Genomic DNA, 16,037 nt, shown 5'->3' on the forward strand with positions numbered 1-16,037 from the left:
AATTGTTACTGAGTAATAATATTTATAAGCCACCCAGCCGATACAGTGGTTAGTGATTGACTGCCATAGCAATGGATGCAGGTTCAAATCTTCTAGAAGGCATGGCTGTAACTGTCTGTCCCATCATAGGAGGCAATAGTGGTCACCTATTAGGAACCTCCATAATGAAATGGCCTTGTAGTGGCACAAGGATAATGGCTACTAAATAAAATGGATGGCCATTTAAAAAAATAATAATAATAACAATAATATCTATGAAGTACCGATTTTTTTTAAATGCAAAAAATATCTAAACTATATTTCCATAATGCTCCAATAAAATTGCAAATTCTGTTTTGCTAACAGAATGTTAAAAAAGAAAAATGCAGATACAAAAAAGGAAAAACTACTTTTTTTTTCTTAAAAAAAAAAAGTTCAAAATCTGAGTTTCTGCAGATTTTTAACAAATAGAAATTGGTATCATATTTCATTTATTCTTTATATTTTATTTATCTCTAGTAGTTCTTGCAATTAATGTTTGTATCCTAAACTAGCACAGAAATAACATTTTTAAAATGCCTAATTTGAAGGTTAAAAAAATGAAAATTTTACAAAACATGAGAAAGGTCATTATTGCCAAGTTTTGAACTGATTGTTTTCTAATGTACTAATACAAATTTTAAACTATAAACTGAGAAAACGCATATTTTGTTATTAAATTCGCTAATCATGCAGTCATTGCTTTTAGTTAGTTAGTTATTTCTTAAACGTTCCACTAAAACACTATTTTTATATGTGAATGTACAATACCATGGCATGAGAAAGAAAACGATTAAAATGACAACCAATTTTAGTGCTGCCATCTAAAAAATAACTAACTAGATGTCAATAATAGTTTTAAATCATTTACAATATGTACACAAACATTTATAATTTACATTTAATACTGAGCAAATTAATAAACATTATACTTTTATACATAATTTTTATCATCTTTATTTATGTCTATACTTTGTTTGGTAAATACTTTGTAAAGTTTCAAAAATTTTCAATCAGCACTAAAATTTGATTACCAGTTACAGTATGATTCATGTTACCAAGGACAGGAAAACGCCTTAAGTATCAAAAAAAGATTCATTCCAAGCATAGATATGCTTTCCACCCTTATGCAGTAGATTTCCACCACCCATGGCAAATAAAAGATGTCCAAAACTCTCACTGAACATAGTAAATATTAATATTAAGCAAAAGATTTTGTCCTGACCCAAGATGACACGAATCATTATTCTATCACAGTTCCTTTAATGTAAAACACAATAAATACCTATTTAGGCATTCCGCTCCACAACCTCGTCTTCTGGAGTCTTTTGGAGGAACACAATTGCATGGCTGATCATCATTTTTAGAATCAGGTTTGATATCCACATAAACATCTAAAATTTTAATGAAAATATTTCAGAAATGTATACTAAAAAAACTGCAAAACTAATTAATTTTTTTCAACTTTTATCTCTCCATAAAGAAGTCTCAATATTATCAACTTAGAAAGTATCAAACTTCTACTTAATATCATGTCATCCTATATGTAACATGTTTTTAAGTATGTGTTGAGGAAATAAAAAAAATAAGACACTAATTTAATTAACTATAGATTCTTGATGAGAATCAATAACAATCTCCCAATGCTGTGACAAGTTTCAAAATCATATCTGAGTGGCAGCAAATGTCCAACAGAATCATAGATACTAGCCTTTATGGCTCACCATCACAACTCATTTCAAAATGTTTCCTACAGATACAGTTTTCTACTAGTATAATTATTTTGAATTTTTTTAATATATGTTAAGAAAACTTTTTTTTTTTTTCAAGCTGGCATCTTATTAAATCACCTGATAGAATCTTGACCAGTTTTCCTGAGATATTACTTTATTTGCTACATAAGTTAAAATGTGGTTAAAATGCATAATTTTTAAGTAAATTACTCTGATTTTTATTTTTATTTTATTTTATATATTTTTTTGTTATTATTTTATGTTGTTTCCCTTATGAAAATCAGAATCATGCAACAAAAATAAAATAAAGAGCACTTACTTGTCTTTATTTTCTTATAATTATTCGTCAGTTCATCATTATAAACAAGCTGAAAATACATTTAAAAGAATGTAATAACTGTACATGAAACTGCAATATATATGAAAATACAGTAATCAAATTGGTATTGAACAGTATGAGATATACAGCTTTTGAGATAGTATCTACAATCATCACACTGTAAATTACCAAGAGAACATCGTCAATCTTTGCAGATGGTATTAACACTCATACAATTTAATCATATTGTGGGGGGGGGCTAAAGATTCTACACAATATACAAAGTACCATACTGCAAATATTTTTATGTTATCTAAGCCGCATGACAGAGATCCATTATTTAAAGTGATGATTAATATTTGGTCATGCTGTGCAATATTCATAATGCATATGGTTAAAAAACTGATAAAATAGTCCTTTTAATTGTATTCAGAGCTTTTTTGTTTGTTTTTAAGGGCTTTTATTTTGTAAAACTGGAAGCAATTTAAATTTACTGGAATTAAAAATTGAATATGTTATTTAAAGAATTAATGAAATTATTTTCCCTTATGAAGTCTTAATAATTTATATTTATTTTCCTATTTTAAAGCAGTATACTATATTAATACTGTCAAATCTTTACAATCGGTACATCATTAAAGATTACTGTAGTAAAACATGTTTTAAAAATAACAGTTAAAAAAAACCTCAACCAATGTTCTTTTAAACATAATCCTTAAATAACTGAATTATACAGATTTTCTCAAGCATTTCATTTCAGGTTCTCATGCTTTCATCTTTTAAACTTTTACCAGTTTTTATTATTGAGCATAATTTCACCTTTTTGTTCATGCAGCATAACCCACACAAAATATAAATTCCCTTCAAATGATTTTAAAATTATTTGGAACTTAATTCTACATTTGAAATTAACATATGTAATAAATTCTCATTGATCTTATACAGCTTTCAATTCCTAGAAAGTACCTATAAAAAATTCATTGTTTCATTCATTGACATTTTTCTTACGAAAAGAAATTTTAACGCTCTGGAGGTTTTGAGAAAGATAAGATATTGTTTCCTAAAGCATCAGCAGCTTTGTCAACAAAGCTTTTGAAAACTGTGGAACATTTCTTTCACTGAATGCATCAAAAGCGTTAAGTAGTTTTTTTTTAACCCCCCTCCCACACCTGCAGATAATGATCACGTGAACTGATTACTGTCAGCTATAAAAGTATCAATCACTATCAAAACTTTGCCCTTTGGTAGTTTTCAAGAAGGAAGCATTTCAAAAATGATCCAACTTCTAACAGTAATTGTTCGCTTTAGTCAGGAATTATGGTACCAAATTAAAATTTTGTGGAAAACTGCAAACCAAGACGTTAAAAAGAATTATAAATGTTTATTTTTTTTTCCCCTGTTCATAAATTCTGCATTTGTATGTATGCATGTATGTATGCATATATATATATATATATATATTGCTGCATTTTTCTTTTCTGACACCAGTTGTTACGTTATTTTCTTCCTTCACGTTCATACGGGGTTTGTAGATTTGGAGTGAATAACGACGACACTTGATGAAGTATCAAAACACACTTTATTTACCAATATTAATCAGATAGCTCCAAAATCATTTTTACAGTCGTCGAACTGTTATAAACACGCTGACACATTCAGCGACACAGCTTTCAGGTTATCAAGCTATCATGGTGGAGACAGCTTCACTGCAAAGCACTAGAGTACAGCTCACGACTCTGCTCAGTCGTTCTCAAAACTCCACGTACTCTAGAGACTCTCCACGCTACAATTCGTGATGCACTCGACGACACACAGAGCACAGCTCCCGACTCTTCAGTTCAGTCATTCCCAGAACTCAACACGCTGTCTCGACAATGCACTAACTGTGATACACTAAGAGACTCCTTTGGTGCACTCGACGACCCACTCGGCACTCGCTGCCCGGCTGTCAACTCCATAGTCTTCGCACAGACTAACTAGATGAGAGACACCAACTTGATACTAACTCTTTCGCACTCTACACGAGGCACACACACTGACTGACTGCGCACCAGCAGTTTTTATATAGCTTTCGGCTTGTGTTCGAGAACATTCTGGGCGAAAACGGTAAGAATTCGTTTCAGAAGGTTCTCCATCTGTCCATGGCATATTGCCAATTTTATCACCAAATGTGGCAACCCTGTCTTCCCTTGCCATTTTATGGCAACCCTAAAACTGCTTTGCAGGGTAGCTATCTCACAGTGCCTGTACATTTCGCAACAATATACATATATTTATTTAAATTTGTATGTACAATCTGTATGCATACGGCTATAATATAAAAATATTTTTCTGTTTCTAACACCCTTCACTTTAATTAATTAATTTACCTCTTATATATGATTGCTTGCTTGGGGTAGAAGGAATATTTTCTCACTGAAACACTATGATTTTTTATTTATTTTTTTAATAAAGTAAAAAGTAAACTATCTTGGGAACTTAGAAATTTTTTTTCCAGCTTTGGGTATTATTCATCCAGAATTTATTTTAAACTGTGGATATATATATAATTTCACAATTTACTTGATATAATGACAGAACTAATTAACTGAACATGAAGTAAAAAACTTGTTTACTTGCTAATCATAATCACAGACGCCTAAGTTTTTGTCATGCAATTTTCTGCTTTTGTGTACAGCAATAAGTAAAGAAAGCCAAGAGTTTATTAATTGTGCCATAATGATATTGTTTCTTTAAAATCTAAGAAAATATCAGAATATTTTACTATTCCACTACTTATTTTTTTGGGGGGGGGAAGTTGGACTAAGAGCAAATAAACAGATGGTCTTAGTTATGTTAGTTGCTCTTAGTTACTCATGTTAAAAAAATTATAAGCGCATTAATGAAAAAAATCGGATTTTGATGGATTGATTCTTGTGGTTTTATTAGTTTCTATACCTTTAATTCTTTCTCTCACTATTTATAGAAAGAATTAAAGAATTAAACAGAGACACTAGTCCCTAAGGGTAGGGATGACTTCATGGACGAATTTCTGAGGGAATTGGTTCGTATACACGTTGCACATGGGGAAAACAAAGAAACAGCTTACGCATTGAGCTTGTTCGGCAGGACATGAATCCTGGGGCAAATTACCAGTGTTCAGAGACTTTATTAATCGTCCGCTGATGGACCAACGCTCTTGATGGGCTTTATGGAACATGAGTTTTGTATGTGCACTTGGAAAACTGAAAATATTTGTTTCAAAATATTATAGTTATATAGAGGTAATGCTTAGTTTTACTAAACATTTTCGATCAGTATTACTTTCTGTGTAGTTACCTAATACAGAAACATAACGTTTTATAAATATTTATAGTCATAATTTTGTTTTGGATCTACTGAATAAAGATTATTTCCCAGAATTCACTACATTCTTAAATTTTATTTTTCAGTATAATAATATGCAATTATTTTTAAAGGGTGTAAATGGTTGAAGTTTTGAAATATGAAAAGAAAAAAAATTATGTTTGCACTCAAAAAATGCAAATGATAATGAATTTTAAAATAAATTGTGTAGAACTGATTATGATTAGATTCATCTTCCTTCAGTTAGGTTTTATCAAGAATATTTATGCATTATGCTTGTAGGACTGCTATTATTTTATATAGATAATGTTTTTCCTTACCTACGGTTTGCAACAAAAAAAATTTAGATTCAAACTTCTGTAAAATAAAATACAAAACAAACATTCTATGGGAAAACTGAAGTGTAAAACCCTTTTTAATCACCTGGGCCCACCAGCGGCCGAGCGGTAAAGTCACTGAACAATGGTAGTTCGGTACGAGGTACGAATCCTGCGAACAGGCTGGCTGCATGGGTGTTTTTTTGGTTTTCCCCATGTGTAACATGTATATGAGCCAGTTTCCCTTAGAAGGTCCTCCACGAAGGCATCCCTCCCCTTAGACAGATAGCCCTCGAGGCTTTGGCTCTTATTTTCTATGCATATCCTGTTCTTTCTTCTATTTGTTTTACATTACCGCTTCTTTTCAACATTCACCTTATTTGAAAATACTTGATCTATTTTTAAAAATAAAGGCCAAACATTTCTCAATATTGTAGGAGAAAGCAGAATGTAAGAATGCATTCCTGTGAGTAAAATCTTTGGAAAAATGCTTCAATTTTATGATAAATACGTGTATAATATACAGTCAAAAGTCTTTAATCCGGACTCGTCGGGACTTCAGCGATTCCGGATTATCAGTTTAAATCTGGCAAGATGGCATGCCCAGGTGATTAAAAAGTGTAAAACCCTTTTTAATCACCTGGGCCCACCAGCGGCCGAGCGGTAAAGTCACTGAACAATGGTAGTTCAGTACGAGGTTCGAATCCTGCGAACAGGCTGGCTGCATGGGTGTTTTTTTGGTTTTCCCCATGTGTAACATGTATATGAGCCAGTTTCCCTTAGAAGGTCCTCCACGAAGGCATCCCTCCCCTTAGACAGATAGCCCTCGAGGCTTTGCCGTAATTAAATAACCTAACCTAACCTAACCTTTTTAATCACCAAAATGCACAATGTATTTCTGCTTCAAAGAAAAGATACAAAATTAAGTTTTGTTCACATGGCTGGCTGGCCTAGTTAGAAATAAATATATAATCTTTTTTTTTCTTCTTTTCTTTAAAAAACCAAAATTCTACAAGATATCTTTTTTTTTTTTTTTTTTTTTTTTTTTTTACCAAAAAAAAATGCATAATTTATTTATATTCAACTAAAAATAGTTTAGACTAGAGCATATAGCATAAGAGAGCTATTTATTGCAAGCATGTGAGAGCTGCAATTGTTAAGGGCTTTTTAAGGGAAATCGACTTTTCACAAAACACCTATGATGCAGTCAGCCCTTTCACCTATGTTCTAACTTAAATCAAGCTTTCAGTATTCAGTACATGTTTCATCATCCGGCTGTTAGCAAGGTTAGCTACAAGAAACCAATTGAAAAATTTTATTCGCATACAGTACTAAACTCAACACCTGCAATAAGAGAATTCCAGTCTTACTATGTTTCTTGTGCTCTGTAGTTAGCTTATTTTATAGCAGGTAATATCGATAATGGAAAAATTTAAATGTAAATTGCACTTTTAAATTTTCTTTTGCACCATTACAGTGTGAGCCCAGTATATGAACAGAAACAGATAATAGTTATAGATGTCCATGGAATCCTGACTCGTAAACAGTGGAAAAGAAGTTTTTTTCATCAAAGGTAGCATATATAATACGTGGAATGACCATGCACATTGCCTTTCATTCTTATCGTCTCTGCTCTTATTTTCTATGCATATCCTGTTCTTTCTTCTATTTGTTTTACATTACCGCTTCTTTTCAACATTCACCTTATTTGAAAATACTTGATCTATTTTTAAAAATAAAGGCCAAACATTTCTCAATATTGTAGGAGAAAGCAGAATGTAAGAATGCATTCCTGTGAGTAAAATTCTGTAGGAAAATCTTTGGAAAAATGCTTCAATTTTATGATAAATACGTGTATAATATACAGTCAAAAGTCTTTAATCCGGACTCGTCGGGACTTCAGCGATTCCGGATTATCAGTTTAAATCTGGCAAGATGGCATGCCCAGGTGATTAAAAAGTGTAAAACCCTTTTTAATCACCTGGGCCCACCAGCGGCCAAGCGGTAAAGTCACTGAACAATGGTAGTTCGGTACGAGGTTCGAATCCTGCGAACAGGCTGGCTGCATGGGTGTTTTTTTGGTTTTCCCCATGTGTAACATGTATATGAGCCAGTTTCCCTTAGAAGGTCCTCCACGAAGGCATCCCTCCCCTTAGACAGATAGCCCTCGAGGCTTTGCCGTAATTAAATAACCTAACCTAACCTAACCTTTTTAATCACCAAAATGCACAATGTATTTCTGCTTCAAAGAAAAGATACAAAATTAAGTTTTGTTCACATGGCTGGCTGGCCTAGTTAGAAATAAATATATAATCTTTTTTTTTCTTCTTTTCTTTAAAAAACCAAAATTCTACAAGATATCTTTTTTTTTTTTTTTTTTTTTTTTACCAAAAAAAAATGCATAATTTATTTATATTCAACTAAAAATAGTTTAGACTAGAGCATATAGCATAAGAGAGCTATTTATTGCAAGCATGTGAGAGCTGCAATTGTTAAGGGCTTTTTAAGGGAAATCGACTTTTCACAAAACACCTATGATGCAGTCAGCCCTTTCACCTATGTTCTAACTTAAATCAAGCTTTCAGTATTCAGTACATGTTTCATCATCCGGCTGTTAGCAAGGTTAGCTACATGAAACCAATTGAAAAATTTTATTCGCATACAGTACTAAACTCAACACCTGCAATAAGAGAATTCCAGTCTTACTATGTTTCTTGTGCTCTGTAGTTAGCTTATTTTATAGCAGGTAATATCGATAATGGAAAAATTTAAATGTAAATTGCACTTTTAAATTTTCTTTTGCACCATTACAGTGTGAGCCCAGTATATGAACAGAAACAGATAATAGTTATAGATGTCCATGGAATCCTGACTCGTAAACAGTGGAAAAGAAGTTTTTTTCATCAAAGGTAGCATATATAATACGTGGAATGACCATGCACATTGCCTTTCATTCTTATCGTCTCTGCTCTTATTTTCTATGCATATCCTGTTCTTTCTTCTATTTGTTTTACATTACCGCTTCTTTTCAACATTCACCTTATTTGAAAATACTTGATCTATTTTTAAAAATAAAGGCCAAACATTTCTCAATATTGTAGGAGAAAGCAGAATGTAAGAATGCATTCCTGTGAGTAAAATTCTGTAGGAAAATCTTTGGAAAAATGCTTCAATTTTATGATAAATACGTGTATAATATACAGTCAAAAGTCTTTAATCCAGACTCGTCGGGACTTCAGCGATTCCGGATTATCAGTTTAAATCTGGCAAGATGGCATGCAGAAATTATAAAATTAGAAATATGAAACCGTAATTTATGAAATAAAGAGCAATTATGATCTAAAGGGTATCAAAATTTACAAAAAAAAAGCTTAATATTTATTTGTTTACTTTATTAAACATTTCTTTCAACGCGCACATGCGTAAAGCATACATTACGCATACATTACAAGCTCAGAAGACGATTCAAGTGATGAGGAAGATTTTCCGAGTGTTCGACAGTGGTGTAAAATTGATTCAAGTTCTCACGCTCCTAGCCGATTTAGTTTTACTGGCGATGTGGGCATGAAAGCTTGCATGATAAATATTTCTGATCCACGAGAGTACTTTCGAGCTGTTTTTAGGTAATTACTGTATTTAAATGCTTCATAAAGTTTTACATTAGTAGTATTTATTTAGTCCTTTCAATTTAATATTTGTCTTATATTTATAATTAACTATTATTATTTATACAATTGATTATAATCATTTATAATTTACTATTTAATAATTATTATTTATTAATTATTTTAAAGTATGCAAAAACTGTTATTTGTGTACTACAAATACTTTAAGAAATTTTTAAAACGCGTGAGGCCAGCTATCTACGGCATCACCAGAGAAGGGTGACACTTTCGAAATAACGGCGGGGTAAAACAGCTACCATTTTCGACTACTGTTTACTCGTAATGCTGTGCGAATTAAGTAAACGAAAACTGCTAATTTCCCTAACCGTCAAAGGGTTAACTAATGAATTTAAAAATAAATGGCAATCATTACCTAATTTAACATAGCTCATCAATACTTAGTCGTCAATAACGCCCACTAGCAGCTGAACAGGAATGTCGCTGAAAACTAGTAGTTCGACCTGCACTTGAGTTTTTCCCTTGTGTAATGTGAATACAAGCCAGTTTCCTTTAAAAAGTCCTCTACGAAGGCATCCCTTCCCATACAATGATAGCCCTCCTTTGTTTTAATCAATTAACCGCAGTCGTAAATAACAAATTGTTTTCCGAAAGTTCTCCATAAAAGTTAATGTTGTCAATTTATCTTTATCTAATTGTGTCATTTCAAAACTTGATCCAGACAAAGAAATGGAAATTTTTATTTCCTTTTGCAAAATTTTTTGCATCACCCAGATCACCATCATATTTTTTCCACCTTCGTATAATGATTGCAATGATTTTATAAAAAGCTATTTACATTTATCTTCTACTAACAATTATTTTTCATAAATGTTTAGTCTTATCCGCTGAGAATTTTATGTCCCAACCATTTCGAAATTTGGAAATAAGCGCATCTTCATACCAGTAAAATATTCATAATCAAATATTATTAGGACCCTTTTCATTAGATAACACTTTTAGTAAAAACGGAAGGATTTTGATTAGGATAAAAAAAAAATGTATCATATAATTTCATGTACTTTCAGTACTTTATTTTACCAATGCCCAAAAGCGATTTAATCTCTTACGATATTAATCGCGAATGATTTTCATATCATGCCAAGAAAATTTCTTAGTAGTTCTTTTTAGATGGGAAATCAGAAGAGTAAAATGAATTTTTCTTTAAGGAAATGCATCTTGTCCTCATATTTCAATGTATAAAAATAAAACGCTCATACTTCACATTTACACAACTAAATGACTTTTGATACAAACATATAAATGATACATCAATTTAAAATGGAGTTATATGATTTGAACTCTTTCAAAAATATCATTTTTATTTCAGAACAATTAATGAAAATATGTATTGAAGTAACTGGTTTTGTGAACTGTTCTGGTAGTTGAAAAAATACAGCATTTTAAATCAATGTGCACAGCTAAAAATAAAAAATATCTCAAACGTCTGTGTTTCTGCAAGCATTGTAAGATACCTGTTTAAGTATTTATTCTATGCTAAAAGAAATCATTTGTAAATTAGGTCATGCTAAATTCTTTTAAAAGTAATTCATGGGTTCTGTGCAAATTACATTTACTTTTGCAGAAGAATTTTTGTTTTGCAAATTTTTTGCATACACAAAGCTTCCGGTTGAAGTCTTTTCCAGTTTCGGTACAAAAATTAGCCTCAGGTCAGCAGATGGTACTGCTGAATTTGAGATTTTTATTTATGACCCTCCCATTGTAACATCGTTCTCTAATGATCACTGTTTCCCCACTACCAATTATTAAGCACAACAGAAGGTCGGGGGGCGACAATACAGAATATTCGTCCTCAGCGATTTTGAGGAGAAAAATCTTAGGCCAAAAAAAATTGCAAGACACAATTTCGGATCCATCAAGAGATGACAGAATATTCCATGTGTAAAGATTTCGAAAGCCATCTTTCAATAAAGAAAAATCTGTAGGTAGGTTAAAACAACACTTTTCTTTAGAAAGGTGGTTCCCCCCCCCCCGGTGGACTCTTCCAATAAACATTGAACTTACTTGTTTATTCTTATATAACCACCAGAGATCATAGGACAATTTATACTCTGAACGTTTTTCTCGCAAATATCTTCCTACGTGAATTGGAGGCGGCATCAGACCAAACTCGTGCTCTTCGGGATTATACTCCTTTACCTCTCTTGACTTTGATTTTTTACTACTTTTCTTGCAACTTGTACTAGAAAAGAAAGTATTAATAAGTACATTACTTTGAAGCATGAATACAAAAAAGCATAAAATTAACTAAAATTGAAATTTCAGGTTCTGAAATTAAACTGATATCAGAACTTGAATGAGCATTTATATATTAACCCATCCAACCATTAAACTGTCACTAGTAGTAGTATTTAGCATCAATTATGGAGAAGCATGATGTAGCAACATATAACATGTGCACTTTTGCTTGGAATAACAATAACATTGTTAATTCAATATCAAAGCAATGTTAACATATAACATTGCTTTGATAGATTCTCGATAAGCCATCTTTCGTTTTTGTAAATTAACTGTTATCATTGTATTTTTGTTGCATTTGGGGGGGGGGGGGTATTAATAAAATTTGAAACCAGACTTCTACAGAGCAGCAAATAGTAGATTATTTTCGAAGTTATGGGATTCAATGATAAATAAAAGGTGTATTAATGGACATGATATGGTCAGCTGAATATGGCTGACAAAACAGAAATAAACTGGAACTATTATTTGCACGAATTCTGTACTCGCAGTATTCAAAATAGAGCTTCTGGTGAAATAGGAGGGCCTAACAAAATATTAGAAGTCAACAAAAGCCTTTTTACAAAGTGAAAAAACAAAGCAGCTCAAATACTGATTTCACCGTTTATTAAAGAAAAAGACACAACAGTTTCATAAGAATTCTCCACAGGAGCGACTGGCAGAGCTTTAGCAAGAACTAAATAAACTTTGATGGTTCAAAGATTCCAGTGACAGGATGATCAGGGTTTGTAGCCACATTTTAGTTAATAAAATAAGCACCTATAAGCCCTTTTCAAGCACATTTTAAGAAAAAAAATAAGCACCTGTCTAATTACATTATACACAACTGCATAACCTTAAAAGAAAAATTAGACTTGCAATATAAATATGAGCAGTGCAATATTTATTAAGAGAATGAGCATTACCTCAACCATGAAAAACAATTAACTTTTTTTTTAATTTTAAATGACAGTTCAATTTACAGAATTAGTTTACAATGAGAGAAAAAAAAACTATGCAGAACTAAACTATATTACAAAATTTAATGATGAAATTTCAGTTCAAAATATAGAAAATAAATAATAAGCCATATTAATTGTATTCACTTGGCACCTAATAATAAATACAATTTATTTTTCCACTCATATTAATATTTAAATAATTTAACTTAAATCAAAATTATGAACATGTTCTAAATTTTCATTGCATAACAGTTTTCCCTTAACGTATATTCCAAGCAAAGTAATTTAAGTAAAAAAGAGGAACAATTCTGAAATCAGGAGACGGGAAATTGCTTCATACAGTCATCCTTTAAAAGTTTAAAACTTTACTAACCTGCATACTCGGAAATTGCCGAATATTCCGGATAGTCGAACGCAACTGGAAAAAGAGGAGAGGGGGAAGATTGTAGCCGTTCTTTAGATTTCTCAGCTAAATAAATGATTTGACATTTCAATATGTGCATCATATAAAAATAAACCAACGGAACTGAGAAATATTCTGCTTAGAAAGCACAGTAAAACTCTTTTAAGTGTTCATAAATAAATCTCAGACTGAACATCAAAAGTAATTATCTCTGAAAAATACCACAAACGTTATTGCACAATATGTGCAGCGTAATTCTTCCATATGTAATATTACACATTGGGAATCCGAATAAAGAACTACATAAAGGAAAAGAAAGAGACTTACTAATCTGGGGAGTTTTTGATTTTAATTTTGAACAGACTGCGTTAAATTTCCGGAATAGAATAATTTTTCGCTTGGGTTGGGTAGACCGCAAAAATTTTAATCCTATTCAATCCAGATTGGACAATGATGAAAAAAAAAAAGTCTGCTGCTTCAATATTAGAGATTTTGTGGAGAAAGGGGAGAACATCCCAACCTAAACACTTTATAATGTATTGGAGGAAAAAAAAAAAAAAAAGAGAGAAAAAAAGAAATTATTTTGATTACTTTCCTTTTATTTAAACCCTTCCGAATATTATTCCTCAGAAAGCTAATCTGGGTAAAAACACACCCATTTTCTGAAGTTTATCTACACTACAGCAGTTATTGCAACTATATTATTATAAATATTCATACATATGCTCATAATATAAGCATAACGATCATAATAAACATGAATATGAACCTGACCAAGCGGAATGAGAATGCAAATTATTAAAATCTTGATAGAAATTCAAACATGTGTAGTATTTGGGTGGGAGGAAAAGAATATCGAATGTACCGGAATTTTCTACGATTTTCGCAATTCTTTGACCAATAGAACGAAGTGCACCTGTCTGTACTCTTGCGTGCACCATAGGTTATGTTAATGCAGAGAAAGGGGGAAAAGCTATTTCCGGGAGGCATATTTCACAAGTGCACATCTGTGTAGCCACTGAGGGAGTGGCTTCTAGGATGGACCAATGAGTATCCAGTAATAGTTCTGTCATGTCACATGCCCTTTCGTGTGCTTTAATATGGATGAAAACATTTTGCCACGCCATTTCCTGTACAAAATAATTAAAGCATCGTCGATTTCTTCTGCAAATTTTAAGCAGTTGTGAAGATTTCACTACCTGAAGATTGAAGATTTCACTGGTTGAAAGAATTTGAAAATAAATGTTGGACACCCCGCAAAAATATCCATGTGAAGTATTACTAATAAGTGGTAAATAACATGAAGAAATAAATATGCCATAAACATCTGAGCCCAAGTGCTATCTTTACATAAAACTATGTATAGGAGAAAAATATTTGCATCATTTGTATATTATGTAAATAGAAGTCAGCTCTTTTTATTGCAGTCTATATGAAAAAGATGTTCTATAATAATAGCCAATGCAGAATTTTATTTTGAATTGGTTATAAATTGCAAATTAATTAAAATGCAAATTAGTAAAGTTTACTTATTGCGAATGCAATAAGTAAACTTTACTAATTTGCATTCGTATATAATTAGTAAGTTAAATTTCAAATTTAATAACTGCTCACTCTTAAATGTACTGTCTACACAAGCAGTGCTCATCAAACAGAATGAATTTATCTTATTCACAAAGAATATATTTAATTTATTCAGATATAACATTTAATACTAACAATAGATATAATCGTGTTATACACAATATGTATTCTTCATCTTACACTTTCAAAATCAAAAGAATGCAAGCACTGAAATAAGAAAACACTAGATTCATTGTTAACACTTCCAGTCCTTCTCAGCTCAATTAAAAAAAAAAAAAAAACTATACACTTGAATTCTCTTAATCCACAGCTGTTAGTAAATGCATAATATTCGAGGCTAATTGTAGCTTGAGTCATTTTCTGGATTTAAAGAACAATAATACGCCGTGAACATCAAACCAAATACTAATGCGTGATAAAAATCGCGAAAGTGAAATGCCAGCGAATAATTAAAATCATAAAACAAAAGCACTACGAAATTTACGCCATACGAAATTTACGCAAATTAAAACATAAATGCTCACATGCACAAAGATTTAGCGTCACAAGAGTAATAGAAGCTCACTGGTCCATTTTCAAAACCACTCCCTCGGTGGCTACGCTGATGTGCACTTGTGAAATATGCTTCCAGGTGTATGATTCACCATCTGACGTTATAAGGAAGAAAAGTTGTTTATTTAATTTCGGCTTTGATACGGGGGAAAAAGGTGCATTCGTTAAAAAAGCACTAAAAACAAAAAAATGGGGCTTTAAAGAAAAAGTAAGGACCCATAAGGGCCTTTATATTTTATTTTCAAATATCAGGACTTATAAGCACTTGTAAGGACAGATACGAACCCTGATGATACATATTAACTTTCTTGACTGACAGGATAATACATAAGTAGTTCTGGATGAAAATACAAGTTCTGATATGAATTCAGATTCAGATTCTTCATAAAACTAATGAAAGTAAGGTTTACATCAGTCAAAACTTATATTAAGAACAGTATTAAGACAAACAGTTGATATCCATTTACTTTATTTCCTCAATAGTTCCTTCACCTTTGCATGTTTTTGGTTCCAAACCACGACAAAAAATGAAAGATGTTTCCTATCTTCTTCCCCCCCTTCTTTTATCTTTTTTTATGTGTATTCAGTTTCTGCCTCAATTTTTAATTTTAAAAATGAAATTTTGAGAAATTATTTTTTAAAAGATGATTTCTGAATTTTTCCCTTGCAAAAATTCTTATTAACTATTCCTTACTTACTTCTGCAAGTTGAAAATACAAAAAACACTTCAGTTACTAACATTAAATTCAATTACACATTTTAAAGCTGATCTTCGATTTGTGTTATGATTACAAAATTTTTAAAATGTGATATAATACAATAATTCATAAATATTTCATGAAAAAAGTTTTTAAGATGAACATATCTTATTTTTTATTAATAACAATGCAAAATTTCTGGATTA

The 16,037-nt window shown here is 31.5% G+C and overlaps 1 protein-coding gene across 1 annotated transcript in view; it reads right to left on the minus strand.

Moving 5' to 3' along the window:
* Positions 1–16,037, minus strand: part of ash1 (histone-lysine N-methyltransferase ash1) — a 136,254-nt gene that overhangs the window by 91,765 nt on the left and 28,452 nt on the right. The window contains exons 5-7 of the mRNA XM_085824991.1: positions 11,420–11,597; positions 2,071–2,119; positions 1,304–1,412 (exon numbers count right to left, since the gene is read on the minus strand). Coding sequence (XP_085681117.1) covers positions 1,304–1,412; positions 2,071–2,119; positions 11,420–11,597 — 336 coding nt within the window. The remainder of the gene's footprint in view (positions 1–1,303; positions 1,413–2,070; positions 2,120–11,419; positions 11,598–16,037) is intronic.

Source organism: Stegodyphus dumicola, chromosome 10, assembly GCF_044657685.1.
Source record: "Stegodyphus dumicola isolate Sdum_Otavi_A_Nest chromosome 10, ASM4465768v1".
NCBI lineage: Eukaryota > Metazoa > Arthropoda > Arachnida > Araneae > Eresidae > Stegodyphus > Stegodyphus dumicola.